This window comes from Heteronotia binoei, chromosome 9, assembly GCF_032191835.1.
Source record: "Heteronotia binoei isolate CCM8104 ecotype False Entrance Well chromosome 9, APGP_CSIRO_Hbin_v1, whole genome shotgun sequence".
NCBI classification, from domain to species: Eukaryota; Metazoa; Chordata; class Lepidosauria; order Squamata; family Gekkonidae; genus Heteronotia; species Heteronotia binoei.
In genome coordinates, this window is record NC_083231.1 from 22,756,650 (window position 1) to 22,773,837 (window position 17,188).

The window sequence follows — 17,188 nt, forward strand, 5'->3', positions numbered from 1 at the left end:
TAACTGTACCATTCATGTCCTTTTGTCCCCCTTAGAGTCCTTACTGGAAGGAAGCCCTTAATATTTTGAAACTGGTCGTCTCTCGATCAGCAAGTCTTGTTGTACCTAATGATATTCCAAAGTCCTATGGTGGTGATATAAGCTCTCCTGAAATTTCATTCACAAAAATTTTTAATAACGTTTCAAAAGAACTCCCTGGGAAAACCTTAGACTTTCATTTTGACATATCAGAGGTAAGTATATTGTAATTCAAGTAAAACATTTGCTGAAGCTGAATAATGGAATGCATTTTGGAAGATCAAAACAAATATTCAGTATGACAGGGCGGGGAGACCCTCAATATTTTGGTTGTTGTAGATTTTCCAGGCTGTGTAGCCAGAAAGAACTTCCGGGTTATACCTCTGAGGATGCCAGTCACAGTTGCTGGCGAAACATCAGGTCTCACAATGCCAAGACCATCGCCACAAAGCCTGGGAAATCTACAACAACCAATGGACTCCAGCCATGAAAGCCTTCGACAACACCTCAGTATTTTGCTTGGCCCAGAAGGAAGTGAGCCTAAATCTTCATTGTGTATTTAGCCCAATGAACATGATGTATGCCAGTGGCTGCAATCCAAAGAACTACTTTAAGGGGTTTGAATATGTGCTGTGAAATCTTTTATTTTTTTAATTCAAGAGCACCATGATATGGAATATCATACAAAAGGGAATATTATACAAAAAACACAAGCCTGAATCCCTTTTGGGCATGAAGAAAGAGTTGTGTGGTTTGTTGACTTCAAGCCCAGTCTAATAATGCTGAAATGGAAGGAGGGCGGGGGGAGGCTTGAAGCAGCTTTTATATGAGAGAGAAGCCTCCACCAACCTCCATTAATAGCTATCCACACAGATCAGTTTAATTGAGTTATTACACTCTCTTAGAAGACAGACTTTTGCATTATTTTTGCTTAACTTTTTAATTTAGTACTATAGTGATTAATCACTCATTGTATCGAATATTAACATTTGTTAAAAGATGTTATCTTCTGCCTACTAAAGCCTATTCCTCATATTATTCAATTGATGAATAAAACTCCCATCGTGGTAATAGCTCTGGGGTCAATATGCTTACTTGGAGTTATTTGAACTGTAAGCTTCTTTCTTTTGTAGACACCGATTATTGGGAACAAGTATGGTGATCAGCACAGTGCAGCTGGCAGAAATGGGAAACCAAAAGTCATTGCTGTTACTAGGAGTACTTCCTCAACATCCTCAGGATCCAATTCCAATGCCTTGGTGCCTGTCAGTTGGAAGAGGCCACAGTTATCTCAGGTACACTACAGGCCCGTAGCCAGAAAATTCCACGTGGGGGGGCCCACGGAAAAAAAATTGGGTGGAGGGCCCCCCTGGCGGCCCCTGCTCCCTCTGCCGCCACTTTTCTGGTGACGCCAATCTCTGTGCCACTCTGGCAGCCCCGCCCCCCTCCATGCAGCACCTCCCCCTCCCTCCCAACTCACTCACCAACCCGGCAAAACAGTGAAGAGTAGGCTCCTGGGGCTCTTTCAAGGCCCCCCCCCCGCTGATCACGTGATTGGCAGGGAAAACTGCGCCAAGGCCGCCAGTTCCTATGCCTTGAAAGAGCCCCAGGAACCCCCTCTTTACTGTTTTGCCGGGTTGATGAATGAGTTGGGAGGGAGGGGGAGGCACCCACAGAGTGGGGTGGAGGCCACCAGAGTGGTGCAGAAATCGGGGTTGCCAGAAAAGTGGCAGCGGAGAGAGTGGGGGCTGGGGAAAGGAGGGGCCATAAAGGTCCAGGAGGGGGGTTGGGTGAGAAGGCTGCTCCCCTCCCCCGTGGCTGTGGGCCTATGTATCACTACTTTCCATGTCTTGAAAGTTTGGCTAGTATCCTTTGTTAAAAAAAAATTAGCTCAGTCTGGTAAAAACAAACATGACATAAAAGCTGGAGAATATTAACTGTTGACAAAATGAATGATGCTAACGTAATCAAAAGGATTGTCCTTTAATGCTTTCATTTTTTTTTCCAGCGAAGAACCAGAGAAAAGTTAATGAATGTTCTCTCTTTGTGTGGTCCAGAATCGGGTCTTCCTAAGAATCCTTCTGTAAGTATTTGTAGATTCCAGTAGCATGGCATTCAGAAATAATAGTTTGAAGGCTGCCAGTGATAGTTGTTCATCCTGTGTTTATGACCTGGCTGTGAAAAAACCAATTTTTTTGTAGGATAAAATGAATTATTCAACATCTTGTGGCGAATAACACAGGTCAGAGCCGCTGCTGTACTGCCAGTCATTCAGGGGTGCACGATTAATACAATATACTTCTCAATTTTCTGGCTCAAAACAATCCTACATATTATTTTCATCCTTTCTAGGTGGTGTTTTCTTCTAATGAAGACTTGGAAGTCGGAGACCAGCAAATTGCTCTTATTTCAGCAACCGAGGAAGTAATTCAAGAAGAAGAAGTGGCTGTGGAAGATAATACGAGTGAACAACAGTTCGGAGTTTTTAAAGACTTTGACTTTTTAGATGTTGAGTTAGAAGATGCAGAGGTAAGTCCCTGTGATGGAATTATGTATTTATATCCCCCCCCCCTCAAGGCTATCCTTCAAGTGAGGGAAAAGTTTTGAGAAGTCATTCATTTCCTTAGGATAATTCACCATTATTGTAGCAACTGAAGCCTTTGTTCCTTGCTTTGAGGAGCACAACTCATCCTAGATTTCATACCACAGTTCTTTCTGAAGTGCACAAACAGAAGATGAGTTTTTGTTTCTTCTTTTGATCAGGCACTAGGGAGGGAATATCATTTACCTTTACTGGAAAAATGTTTGGGGTTTGATACTGGACCTTTCACGCTAAAGAATATAGCTTTGTTATTTTGTAGTCTGGGAGAGCTATAAACCTGTACAATTGTCCAATGAAACCGTTTACGTAGCACGAAGCATAGCCTTTTGATTCCAGAGTGTTGCCATCAAAACCTGAGCATCACTCTTAGGACCGAACATTTTAAATGAAAAGCAGTTGGAGTCCCTCACTATATCTAATCTGGGTGCAGTATTTATGTTGAAATTGCTTTGACCTTTAGCCATTCCCATTGTATCTGGTTTCATGGTGCATTTGTCATCTTTATCTGCATTTTTCTATTTAAAGCAATATAACAACTTTTGATACAAAAGCTATCATTGCAGTGCATGGAAACCATGACTGGAGAGTGTACTGTGCTAGAGGCTGCCTTAGAGGCAGCGTTCTCACCTCTCCCTGTGGATAGGAAGCTTCTTTGCTACATCTAAGAGGCTTGCAGTTGAAATGCAGGCCTTCTGGACTCAGGCTGAAGTGCGAGTGCTTTGCTCCTTCAGTTTCATGGGAGGTGTCACTGCAGGCTACATTATTGTTCTGCACATGGCAGACCAGCGGTCAAAAGTTACCCACTCTTGAGCTAGGTGCTGTAGGCAGCCTTGTTGTCAAACACAGTTCCATAAGTACTGGCAGTCTTTTAAGCAGTGGCTAGACGAACACTCATCAGGGATGCCGTAGGGCAGGGGTGGCCAAATTGTGGCTCGGGAGCCACATGTGGCTCTTTCACACATACTGTGTGGCTCTCGAAGCCCCCACTGCCCTGTCAGCCAGCTTGGAGAAGGCATTTATCTCTCTGAATCTCTTCTCCAAGCCAAGCCAGCTGGCAGCTTGGAGAATGCATTTAAATTTAAAGTTGCTTTCTTTCCACCTCTTCCTCGCCATCTCTTTGCTTTCCTTCCTTCCTTCCAGCTCCAAACATCTGATGTTCATGTCTTGTTGCTCTCAGACATCTGACATTTATTTTATGTGGCTCTTACGTGACGCCACCCCTGCTCTAGGGTGATCCTGTATTGAGCAGAGGGTTGGACTAGGTGGCCTGTATGGCCCCATCCAACTCTGTGGCTCTAAGTGGCCTTCATATAAATGTCCTAAAGCTTGTGAAACTCTCATTATTCATATTGTCTCATATTCAAAAAGAAACTTTGCCTTACTGAGTGAGCTCCCTAGTTTACCAAGTACCTCAGCCACGCCATAACAGTGTATCCGTCCAGTTTGGAAATACAGACAGCAATAATGTAGCTGCCCTCAATAACAATATAAATATGCAAGGAGCATATTTGCAGTATCTTCTTTCGTGTGGTTTGTTTAAAGACATGAAAAATAATAGTTCTATAGAAAAAGTATTAACTTTTAGTTCTCAATGAATTTCTTTGCTCAGACTAGGGCAAATGTGAGAGCTTAGCCCTGAGTAGTTGCAGTTTTCTATCAGCAGTTTTTGTAATAGGGAGTGTAGCAGTCTTTCCAAATGGGTAGCAATAGGGAGAGAACAAGGTGTCCACCCTGTTTCAAGCCTTTGTCCCTGCCTCCACTGTTGTGTGTTGCCTGTCTTCTGCTCCTTAACTCCAGTGCAAGCCATGGCAGATCTGGATGGGCAGAAGTTCTTTCACCCCTAAATCAGGGCTGGGCTGGGCTGAATTTAGCAGTAAGCAGGCCAGCTGGATGCTACACCACAGTCTTTGAAAGGGAATACAATAGAGCAGAGAAAGCTCTCAAAGGTATCAAAAAAGTGTTTTCCATCATTCAGTCAACTGAAGTAGATGAAAAGGAACAAAGGAAATGCCTTCATGTTGTGAGGGTATTTGTAAACATGAGATAATCATACGGTTGGCTGGCCAAAACACTTATGCTTTCCTTACACTGCAAAATTATGCTTTGTATGTTCCGTCAAATAAATGTGGATAAAGTCAGTTTTAAGACATCATCTGTGGTGTTCTCAAGCAATTTGGTGAATGGTTTGCTTTAATATATGTCACACTGGAAAAAAAAATGTGCCATAGCCATTTTTGTTTTAAGTGTTTGTCTCATAATGGGTTTTTCAATTTTTGCTAAAACATGGAGAAACTGAAAAGTTAGAATTTTTTTTTTTTTTTTGCAAAAGCTTATCCAGAGCTTGAATCAGTCTTTTACTGTTGGCAAGCATACATAATAGAAAATGCTCCCCATTATAAAGTATCTTTAAGTGTTGTCCTCGTTCTAATTATGTGTGTTTTTCTTTTTGCGAACCAGGAGCTGCAGGTAAGTTGCAGCCTGGTGCAGTGGCTTGTTTCATCTGTTCTCATATGTGGTATATCTGTCTGTCTGTGCTTAGTAGTCAGATATCTCATTTTGCTGCAGATATATAGTTTATGAACAATCTTATGTTGAGCTAGTTCCAAATGCAAGGTATCTAAATGGGAGAACTTTCAGGAAATTGTTCTTGCCATGTATTTTAAACTCTTTGAATACAAGAAACATTAACTGAATTGAAAGTTCCAATTAACTTGAAGGGCTGATTGAAACTCTGCTTTCATGAAATTCACTATTTGTGTGGCTGCGTGTTGCTGTGTGTTCATTTCAGTATTGTGTTCTGAGAACTTTAGAATAAACATCCTTTCTTTTGCAGGGTGAAAGCATGGACAACTTCAACTGGGGAGTCCGCAGGCGCTCCCTAGACAGTATTGATAAGGGAGACACGCCGTCCCTGCAAGAATATCATCAGTATTCTGGTAGCACCCCCAGTTTGAACTTAACCAATCAAGAAGATACTGATGAATCCTCAGAAGAAGAAGCCCTAACTGCAAGTCAGATATTATCGCGATCGCAGATGGTAAAACTTTCTTTGTTCTGAGAAGAAAATAGAAGTGTTTGTTTTTAACCTTCATGTAAATCTTGCCATTTGGCCCAAGCTGTAGCTGCTTAACTTCCTGCTCTGCTCCTAGTCTTCTGTATTAGGTGCAGTCCATCAATCATTACAGATGTATAGCTGTCAGTGAAGCTTGCACAGATATATGGATTACATCCAGTGTTAAAATGGCATAATATGGTCTAGACTCTTTAGAGTAATTTTGCCAGAGCCAAACAGAGATTTCTGGTGGGTGTGTTTAACTTTGTTACCAAATGTTTCCCATACTCTAGCTATAGTCACTAATACTTCTATGTGGCTTTTATCATTTTTATAGTAGGAGAAATGTTTAGTGGCAGTAGGGTGTCATTAGAATAATTACAGAAAGCTAAAATGTATAGTGAAAAGCCCCGTGGCGCAGAGTGGTAAAGCTCCGGTACTGCAGTCTGAACTGTGTGCTCACAACCTGAGTTCCATCCCAGTGGAAGCTGGTTTCAGGTAGCCGGCTCAGGTTGACTCAAGCTTCTATCCTACGGCAAAACGAGTACCCAGCTTGACTGGGGATGGCAATGGCAAACTACCCTGTTAAAAGTCTGCCGTGAAAACGTTGTGAAAGCAACGTCACCCCAGAGTCGGAAAACTACTGATGCTTGCACAGGGGACTACTTTTACCTTTTTAAAATGTATAGTGTGAATGAACAATAAAAGAGTCAGCACAAAACTTCATAATTAAATTCCAGAATATCAAATCACAAACCTTAAAACATGTAAAACTAACATTCCGTTTTCAGTAGCTAACAAGGATTTTGCAGTTCAGAAAATTAACTGCACCACTGTTTTCTAAAAGCTAGTGTTCTTTACAAATAAAGAGGGGGAAATATTTGAGAGTACCAACTGGGAGAACAACAGAAGTTACTAATGTTTTGGTGGCACTACGCTGGCTGTGGAAAGAGCGGGGTGATAGAGCTCCCTTTGTAATTGCCATTTGTAGTTTATCAGTTAACTCTTCTTCTGCTTTGTGGGTCTGTAAAGCATATGCGAACAGTGGCTTTGTTATTTTCGTGCACAGCCAGGTACATCAGCAGTGTGGCTGTAGGGAAACATTTTGTTGTTCAGCCTACCTTGCACTGATTCCACCCTAATCCCAGTTAGCTGTGAGACTGGTGGGGAAGCAGCGCAGCTGTAAGCACTCTGGCCATATGCACTGACCTAAACAGTGCACCTGATCAGGCAAATAAGTTTCTTAGCTTTTTTCCTATGGAAATGTGCCCTTTTCTTTTTAAGGGGGGGGATTCTTGACAAAATTAAAAGTGATTACTGGGGTCTTACTGTATAAAAAGATAAAAGTAGCCCCCTGTGCAAGCACTGGGATGTTACTGACCCATGGGGTGATGTCACATCATGGCGTTTACATGGCAGACTTTTTACGGGGTGGTTTGCCATTTCCTTCCCCAGTCATCTACACTTTACCCCCAGCAAGCTGGGTACTCATTTTACGGACCTTGGAAGGATGGAAAGCTGAGTCAATCTTGAGCCGGCTACCTGAACTCAGCTTCCGCTGGGATCGATCTCAGGTCGTGAGCAGAGCTTGGACTGCAGTAGCGCAGCTTACCACTCTGTGCCACTATAAATTAGTTGTTGTTGTTTTGCTTTGTTATATGCATAAAGGTATAGTGAGATTTTTTAACTTATCCAAATCTGCATTTATTTTTTATCTTCCTCCTTAGCTAAACAATGACTCAGCTGCTGATGACACATCCCTAGATCATGGAGGATCATTGCTACAGTCTCAGGACTCCACTAGCAGTGTGGGAACAGAAGAGGTGCTTCAGATCAGAGCAGAGAGTCCACGTTTGGAGGTTTCCCCTCTAGATAATGCTAGCAATCAGCTGCCTGAGGTGGGAAGAAATGTGGGCTGGCGCATGGCTGATCTGGGTTCTTTCTAGCACTGCACAATATCTTTTGGCTTCCTTTCTGAAAGAATTTTCATCTTGTCAGATTGATTTGTAATTTAATTTTAGTATTTCTAACCTGTTGTGATGGCACAAAGGAATGACAGTGTTTTCTAAGGACAAATCATTTCCTCGATGGACTGAAAGTGTTCACCACAGGTTAAAAATAACGTTGAACTGCTAATGATGAATATATTATGGTGCAGGACAGTATCAAGCAAGGCGCTTTTCTGGGCATAGTAATTACCTTCCTGTAATATTTGCTTTCCAATACATCCTCCTCTTCTCCCTCCCCCCCCCAAATGTTTGATTTTGCCTTTGCAAATGTGATTGGTGCTTTAATTGGGACTTGAACCTCAGGCCAGCAGTGTTAGCAATTGGTTGATTCAGCCAGGCCTCATGAACAGGGCTTCTACATTCTAGAAGCATATTTTTTTTTCCCCATTTGGAAATGCCTGTGTGGAATAAGCCAGATTCCCAGCTAATGGCTAAGAAACCAGTGAGTATTTTTAACTGTGTCTTTGCTGTTTACAGACAGAAAGTTCTGTGTAATAGTTCATCTCTGATTTTGTAATTTTAGCAGTTAAAATGTGACATGAAGGAACAATGAACCAGGTTTTGTTTTTCTTTTTGTCTCACAGCATTCATAGTCAGCGTAGAGCAAGTCTATAGGGGACAAAGTTTGCTGCTGCAGGGGCGCCTTCCTCATGGTGGAAGACTGAACCAGTCATTTTAATGGAGTCAGTGCCTTCTCCTTGGCATCTCCATGTTGTCCAAAGACAATAGGGCCTTTCGTTCTACAGTTGCCAAACAGCTGGCCATGAACATACTCCTCACTTCTCTCAGTACTGGGTGTGAGGGTAGTACAAAACCCATAGAAAAAGAATGCAGAGTTAGAATTTGGGCTGTGTCCAACAGAGCTACAGACTGGGAGGTTGAGCATTATGAAGAGAGCCATCCACTAAAGTTTATAGAAGTGTTTTCCTGACGCTTTTATCTTGGAGTCTTTTTTTCATCCAAGTTTGTGTGTTGTCTGTTTAAGTGCGATGTAGAAAATGCCATAATTTTGCAATTGCCATCAGTAAGAAGATCTTACTTGAGCATAATTTGTGTGCACTATCAGGGAAAGAACTTGCATTTTGAAATGCAGATTTCATGAAACCGGGAGACAGTGGGAATTCTTAGCGTTTCTTGGATCTCTGTTCTTAGTGAGCTTGGATCTTAGAATTGAAGACCAAAGCCAGGGAATGCATTACTGGAATGGGAATTCTCAAGCTTCTGAGCACTACCCAGAATGCATCTGATAATACATGTGGCATAGATGCTTCATATGGAGACTCGGATTAAACAGTTCCCTCTCTCTCTCCCCCCCCCCCTTTTATGGAATGTATTACATATGTCGAATAGCCTGTACATACTCAGTGCACCTCCCGACTCACCACAGCATTTTCAGTTTGAATATTTGAATTAGCCCTAAACAAACAGAAGGGAGATAACGTTGTTTCTGAGGCATCAGCAGATGTCCAGCATCTTCAGATTTTGACTTTTTGCCTCAGTATGCCTTTGTTTTATATTCATTAGTATTTTTATGGCTGTTCTTGTCTTCAAAGTCTGAGGGTTGGAAACAGCTGAGTTGGTATCTAAGCTTCCGGTTCCAACGGTCCATATAAACAACCACAACAGCCAGTCCTTGTGCTACTCACATTGTGATCTGCGCCCCAACAAAGAGGAATTTGGATCCCATCATCTAGTTTTCCTTTGCTAGAAGGAATAAGGAAATCCTTTGAATTGGCTCCCATTGCCTGGAGTTGATTAGGGTGGTGGTAGGAAGGACAATGTAGCAATTTGTTCTCTCCGGAAAGAAATGTTGGTTGCTGCTGTGTGAAGACATACTTCCGCAGCAGACTTCCTTGGAGGCAAAAAAAAGAGGGGAAAAAGAAAGCTCTCCTGCCACATGTCATAGGAGTTAGAACTTAGACAGCAGTTCAAAAATAGATGGGTTATATATTAGGAGGTTAAGATGAACCAGCCATAAGAATATTATAGTAGGAGCAGCAAAAATTAGACACCATAGCATTTGTCGTTGGTTCATGATGCATTTTCAGTTGGAATGGTTTGTGCATCAGGATCAGTTAACAAGTAGGCGAGATGAAAAGGAAAGGGGAAGAGTTGGTAGGGATAAGCTTAGAATGGAAAGGATGGTCTTTATGCAGGATACCTCTAAATGCCAGTTGCTGGTGGGCCCCAGCAGGAGAAGGCTTTGATCTCTGTGCCTTGCTTGTGGACCTTCCAGTGGGATCTCCTTGGCTACTCTGGAAATCCAGGTGCTGGACAAAGTGGACCTTAGATTTTGTTTGATGTGGCAGAGTTATACTTGTGTTAAATTCACTGTCTTTGTTACCTGCCCCTGAATACAGACATGTTTTGTTAACTACACTGGGAATAATGCTGCATTTCCAAATATATGAATTTGGAATGTGTGTGTAGGGGTGATAAACTTCTGTATGAAAACAAAAGAGGTAATATCCAGTCATCGTGAAATAGGTTTACGCCCCATTCATTTCAACAGAAGAGAGTTAAGTTCATGTTTAACCATCTTGTCCCTCGTGTGCGTGTTTTCCTTTGAAGTAAATGCTAACATTTATCATTTCCAATTAAAAATGAGATTATAATTATCCTGTATGATGTTAGAAGATGGAAAGTCCCTTCCTTAGGATTATACTACTTTTGCCTTTTGCTGTCCAGTTATGATTCAGATATTATTTAAGGAAATTGAAAAGAGGAAGACTTCTTTCAGCTGCTTCTGACATAGACCCTTGATGTTCTGGGCAATCATCTTTTGCTTATAGAGCAATGAAGATCTTGATGATATTTTGTGTAGCTTTTTAATACTTTTAAATTGATTAGTTAATTTAGAAGTGAATTATTTGGTTAAATGGAATGAACTCATTTTTTTTTAATTCAAACATTTTACTAAACGTACAAAATAGAGGAACATTTAACAAAAGTAGTTGATTCAACATGATTATGCAAATCTAAACCTTTAAGATAAAATGGGATGATGATACAGTATTTTGGGCTTTGTACCACTGGTTTCAATAAGACAAAGGCATTCCTCTCTCTATGAGCTGAAAAAATACGCTGTTTGCTTTCTAGGATGGCAGTTCACCTATGAAGGATGAACAGGTTAGTTCTGCAAGTGAAGACACTGGATTGTTTGCACTGCAAGAACAGCAGGAGTCCCTGATTTGCCAAGAGCCCCTAGAGTTGGAAGAACTGCCTGAAATTCCAGACCATCCAGCTACTGAGAGCTACTCGGAATCGATCTGTGAAGAGGATGTTACCCTTGCTCTGAAGGAACTAGATGAAAGATGTGAAGAAGAAGAAGCTGACTTTTCTGGTTTGTCTAGGTAAAGTGAATTCAATCCAAAGGTTGCAAATGCATATTTCCTTCTCATATTGACATCCTTGTCTATTACGTTGTTAGTTGGCCTAGAGAGAGATTTTTGAAATTAGGGGAGGGTTGGATTAATAGCCACTGGCCACCTGCACCATTATAGAAGTTGCTTCAGGACCACAGGAATCTTACACAGGAATCACATGGGATAAAGATTCAGCTTTAAAAAATACAATTCCCTGAGCCAACTCCAAAATGAGGAGAATGCAAAGAATACAACTGTTAGCCATTATATTCAGGTCATAGCTGAAAGTTGCTGTCTACGATGGAGTCCAGTGGTAAACCATAATGGTATGAGAAGTAGTAAATGATTGGGGGTTGTAGGATGGCCCCCAATTTCAGATGTAAGATTAAGCAGAGAATGTACCATGTTAATGAGGGATACCCACTTATTAAACAAAGGGGGATTTACAGTGCAATCTTAAGGAGAGTTACTCCAGTCTAAGCCTATTGAAATGAATGAGCTTAGACTGGTGTAACTTTCCAAAGGATAACACTGTTAAAGTCTTTGATCGGTGCAAATGATACCTAATCACAGTGGTCTGCACAATGGCCTGATCCTAGTCACAATGAAAATAATTGTAATAGGAATATTGAACTGTATCCAGCCATCCATGCATGGAAGGCCTACGGAGTTTCCCCCACATTCTTCAGTGTTCTGAATGCAAGAAAAATTGTTCCTGGGATTGCAAGGTCTGTGCAAAGGGAACATCTGGGAGGGCCAATGGGGTGAAGGGAGTCGGTAGGAAGAGTTGAATCTGACTCCTTTTATCAGTGGAGTGGGACTTGCAGAAGGAGGAGCAAACCCTCCCATCATTTCTCATTTGTCCCCCTCCAATCCATGTGGCTATTCCTCCCTGGGTATGACAGCCATTGAAATTATTTTTTTCCAGGAGTCAATAGGCTACAGAGATACAGGAGAACTCCACATTTCATGCACAGAATGGTTGGATCCAGACCATTGTGGCTATATTCAATTCTGTCTACACAGGAAAAGCATTGCCATAGAAGCTAATGGGTGTGCTTATTTACTAAAATGTGACTTCTACAGTATCCCACGGAGGAAACTAATGAAGACTGGACTCCAACTATTGGGTTTTAGCAATAGTGAGTTAGAGATATGGGGAAGATCAGCAGTGAATAAACATCTTGGACTTTATCAGCATCATTAAGAAAGCCTATAGGGTATGCTCCCCATTATACTTGGGGTTGTCTTGCCCAAAGGTGCCCTTACCGTATTTAGATTATTTAACCTTACCTCAATGCAGGAGAGCATTTATACTTGCAATGTGTTGCTTCTCAAGTAATGCAAGGTCAAATGCAAAGGACCTCATTCTCTGCTAGACCTTGTGACTGTGCTTCTGAACAGATAGAAACTTCTGAGCATTGCTTATTAGAACGCAGTGCCTTTTGCAGCATTAGGAATTTATGGATCACTCCTCTGCGGCAATCGGGTTCTTAACCCCAGATAAGTTTAAGAAGCCCTTGGCAGGCATGGATTAAGAAGTTACATTGGCTGTAATGAAATTTTTTTGCTGATGTGATTAAAGGACTTCAAGCGCAGTAATTGGTTGGTTATTTAAATTAGTTATTTTTTGTTGTAACTAGTGTGGTGTTGGTCAAGGCCTGTAGGCTGAACGAGCAAAATAAAGTATCAAAGAAAAAAAAAAACTTGGAGTGATGTGCTGAATTACTGCAGCTCTAAACTCTGCATCAGTCTGATCTCTGCTGGAGAATATAGTCATCTCGTCCTGCTTCACACTGTTGTGTATGGTACTAGACCAGTGGTGGACAAATTAGCTTAATTTAAGAGCTGCAGAGAATAAGCATCTGATATTTGAGAGCCACAAGGCATGAACGTCAGATGTTTGAGAGAAGGAAGGTAGGTAGGTGAAGAGAGGATGGGGGGCAAGGTGGAAAGAAAGCAACTTTAAATGCATTATCCAAGCTGCCAGTTGGCTTGGCTTGGAAAAGTGATTTAAAGAGAGTAATACCTTCCCAAAGCCAACCAATGAGGTGTTGGGGGCTTTGAGAGCCAAACAACATGTGTGAAAGAGCCACATGTGGCTCCCAAGCCACAATTTGGCCACCCCTGTCATAAGAGTGCCCTTTTAAAATACACACACACACATCTCTACTTCTGTTGCTATTAATTTCACTTCTTTCTGTCAAAAAGGACAGAAAAGCTAAAATTAGTAACTATATGCTAGCCTGATATGAATAAGGAACCAGTGGGAAAAAGAAAATTTCATATGTGACCACGAATTTGGAAACAATATATTTATATAACTACTAAAACATTTCCCTGACAGGCAAGTAAGACTTTGGAAAAGCATAAGGTGTTCTGAAACTGATTTATTCCAGAGTTATTACAGTAACTCTTTCACTATTCATATACAATAGCAAAGGAAGGCATTTGTCTTTTTTTCTGTGAATCCTGGCTGAATAAAAAGTTTATTTTTAAAAAGATTTGTATTTTGCTTGCTCTATAGAACTCATTGGATGTGTAAAGATTTAGATATTTGTCAGCAAAGCTTTAACTTGTGCCTTCCTTCCTTGATTCTTTACATAGCTTTAGGTAGGCCTTAATTAAAACTGCACCCTGGTTATACAGAGTAATCTTGACGTGCACAACCTAAATTGCATGGTTAGGATGACCGTAAAGCTCCAATGTAGCATTTGCTTGACTTGCATTAATTTTTGCATTCACTTTTATTTGTAGTCAAGATGAAGAGCAGGATGGCTTCCCAGAAGCACAGACATCCCCACCACCTTCCCCTTTTCTTTCTGCCATATTGGCAGCTTTCCAGCCAGCATCATATGATGATGAAGAGGAAGCTTGGCGTTGCCATGTCAATCAGATGCTGTCAGACACAGATGGATCTTGTGCTGTTTATACATTTCACGTCTTCTCTAGGTTGTTTCAGGTAATTACCCAGTATTCCCTTTTTCAAGGTCACCATTTTTAAAAAAAATTTTAATCATGCACTGAAATATAATTGTATTATCTGTTTCAGAATAAATGTTTAATTGATAACTGTTTAGGATAGTTTGAGCTCAGTCAAATGACCTTCTTTGCATCCTCCATCCCTTTTCCTCTTTGTTAGTACATATGTTATAACCATTTCCGTAATGGATTTCTTAGTACTGATCATTAAGTTCTTGGTCTCTGAAGTGCTACTGGACTCAAATCTAGCAACCAACACAACTAACCCCTGAAACCCACCAGTTGCTTGCCCCGCTCCATCTTCTGTGAGATTTTGACGGGCAACGAGAAGTAGCAATCTATATAAAGCTAAAATGTATAACGTAGAACTGTCTGTCCAATATTTCAGCCTATTCAGAGAGGAAATTCCTTGATTTTTTTGACAAATGAAACCACATTATAGTCTGATACACACCTCAACTGCTCCGTGATGGCAGAAAAGCTCTTTTAAAAAAGATCTCACTATCGCTTTACAGAATTCTAACTCACATTCATATTTACCCAAAATTAATCTACAGAAATCAAAATTGTTCTTAAGTATTTTTCTATCACTTTTGTTTTACAGACCATTCAAAGGAAATTTGGTGCTATTACACATGAATCAGTCAGTTTTCTTGGTGAAAATCTACAGCGAATTGGGAAAAAATTTAAAAGTTCTCTAGAAGTGATGATGATGTGTTCAGAATGCCCGACAGTTTTTGTGGATGCTGAAACGGTAACCTATCATATTTATTTATATAGGCAGAGTTTGTTTCTAATGAATGTTTTACCAGGGTACGTAAAGATCAAATCTTCTTTTCAGCTGTCCGGAACTTTCTCAGCTGTTATCCCGTTCTAGTTATATTTAGTAAATAAATTGTATTTTATTTATTGGGACTTACTCAGGATTGCAGCCTCAATCATTTTTGAGAGTTAGAAGGTAAAAGTTAATTCAGTAACATCAGGGCTTTTGTGGTAGAAGCAGCCCTGCAGGAACTTATTTGCATATTAGGCCACACCTCCTAACACCAAAGCCAGCCAGAACTGTGTTCCTGTGCGTTCCTGCTCAAAAAAAGCCCTGCAGTAACGTCATTAAACTAATAAGCATGTTTCAAAAATGGGCAACCACAGGAAACACCTGATACCTTGGAATAGTATCAAACTGTATTCACTTCCTACATGCTTCTGAGATTGTTACACCGTCTTCATTGCTAGTGTTTCACCAATAATATTTTTGCCCAGTGCATAATAAGCCAGGGCATTCAGTACATTTATTTAAGCAGTTCCTAAAGAAGGAAACTAATATGGGGCGCTTAACAGTTGTTTCAAATAATATTTTTCCTTATTCTTTAGTATGTACTTTTCAACCTAGCTAGTAAAGACCCTTCGCTGTTGTTTACATTTTAATATCATCTGATAAGTCTTTTCCTCCTCCCTTGACTTGAACTGCACTGTATTCTAGTCAGGATATTAAAGTAACCCTGCACCGGGGTTGAATGAGACACATTGCACTCCTTTTTCTCTATCCGTCTATCCATCCATCCATTTATCCATCCATGCACCCAATGGTTGTTTTTCAGTAAATTGTTCTATACTTTACATGTATAATAGGTGGTATTTGATAACATGACTTTCCTAGGCAAGTCCATTCTGTGAGAGTGACTGAATAAGATGGTTGAGCTTTTGGGTTCAAATGCTTTGGCTCCACCGTTATCACAGAAAATCCTGTAGCAGAGGTGATTAAGCCATTGATGGAGATGTTTCAGCAAAGCCTTTTAAACAGTGCTCTAATATCTCATTCAAGAATATGCAGTTATTGGGGTGAAAATGTCCATTCAGTTTTGTCGTGCACCAAAAGTCCATGACACTATTGTGGACATGGATTTTGTTTGAAGTTACTGCAAATAACTAACCTGGGATGAACAATTATTGCAACTTTCTTTTTCCCTTGGAGTTTTTAGTGCATAGGTCCTGGCAAGCCGTTAATGTAATGCACTAATTAAGTTTTAGATTATAAAACTTTTAGAAATTTGTAAGAACTTAAGAGAAGCCATGTTGGATCAGGCCAGTGGTGCATCCAGTCCAACACTCTGTGTCACACAGTAGCCAAAAAAGCAAAGTACCATCAAGAGGTCCACCAGAGGGGCTAGAAGCCCTTCCACTGTGCCCCCCACAAGCACAAGAATACAGAGCATCACTGCCCTGGACAGAGAATTCCAACAATAAGCTGTGGCTAATAGCCACTGATGGACGTCTGCTCCATATTCTTATCCATTCCCCTCTTGAAGCTGGCTATGCTTGTAGACGCCACCACCTCCTGTGGCAGTGAATTCCACATGTTAATCACCCTTTGGGTGAAGAAGTACTTCCTTTTATCTGTTCTAACCTAACTGCTCAACAATTTTATTGAATGCCCATGAGTTCTTGTATTGTGAGAAAGGGAGAAAAAGTACTTCTTTCTCTACTTTCTCTATCCCATGCATAATCTTGTAAACCTCTTGTACATACTATGTGAATGCAGTTAGTATGTTATGACCAGTCTTATAAGCCATCTTACTTTTTATATTGCAGTTGATGTCTTATGGATTACTAGAAACATTGAAGTTCAGCGTTCTTGAGCTCCAAGAACATCTGGATACTTACAATGCCAAAAGAGAAGCAGCAGAGCAGGCAAGTGTACAGTGATGTATGAATGTATTATACTGTAGAGGAGGAGCAAGGTAAGGGTGGTGCTGGGTAATTCCACCATTTTGCAGAAGTTGAAATGGGATGCCAGAGTTCATGTGACTTAACAGCTGGGAACTTCAAGACAAAGAATAATGTCATTCTTAGTTGGAGGAAAAATGTTCCTTCACAAGGGAAATTTTACATTTAATTTACCTTCTAGTATTCAGCCTGTTCCCATTGTTTCAGACAGGGATAAAGCACATGCAAATATGCAAAGTAATCCAGAGAGAAATTCTCCTGTCAATGTTTTTGCACGAATCCTATTGAGTCTATTAGTCACATCTGATGAGAGTCACATCTGATGCCAAAGGAAAACCACACTGAGTTTTATTGAGTTAAATTATTACAATGTTAGACAATTTTAACTCAGTGGAGAGTTTTTGTCAAAAGATAATGGGCAAGAGCCAATGAGCAA

General features: G+C 40.7%; 1 protein-coding gene across 8 annotated transcripts in view; it reads left to right on the top strand.

Moving 5' to 3' along the window:
- Positions 1-17,188, top strand: part of FRYL (FRY like transcription coactivator) — a 133,577-nt gene that overhangs the window by 105,326 nt on the left and 11,063 nt on the right. For all 8 annotated transcript variants that reach the window (XM_060246283.1, XM_060246285.1, XM_060246284.1 and 5 more), the window contains 10 exons: positions 36-233; positions 1,152-1,313; positions 2,027-2,101; positions 2,371-2,547; positions 5,454-5,657; positions 7,400-7,570; positions 10,781-11,034; positions 13,804-14,008; positions 14,633-14,782; positions 16,618-16,716. In XM_060246283.1, the coding sequence (XP_060102266.1) occupies positions 36-233; positions 1,152-1,313; positions 2,027-2,101; positions 2,371-2,547; positions 5,454-5,657; positions 7,400-7,570; positions 10,781-11,034; positions 13,804-14,008; positions 14,633-14,782; positions 16,618-16,716 (1,695 nt within the window). The remainder of the gene's footprint in view (positions 1-35; positions 234-1,151; positions 1,314-2,026; positions 2,102-2,370; positions 2,548-5,453; positions 5,658-7,399; positions 7,571-10,780; positions 11,035-13,803; positions 14,009-14,632; positions 14,783-16,617; positions 16,717-17,188) is intronic.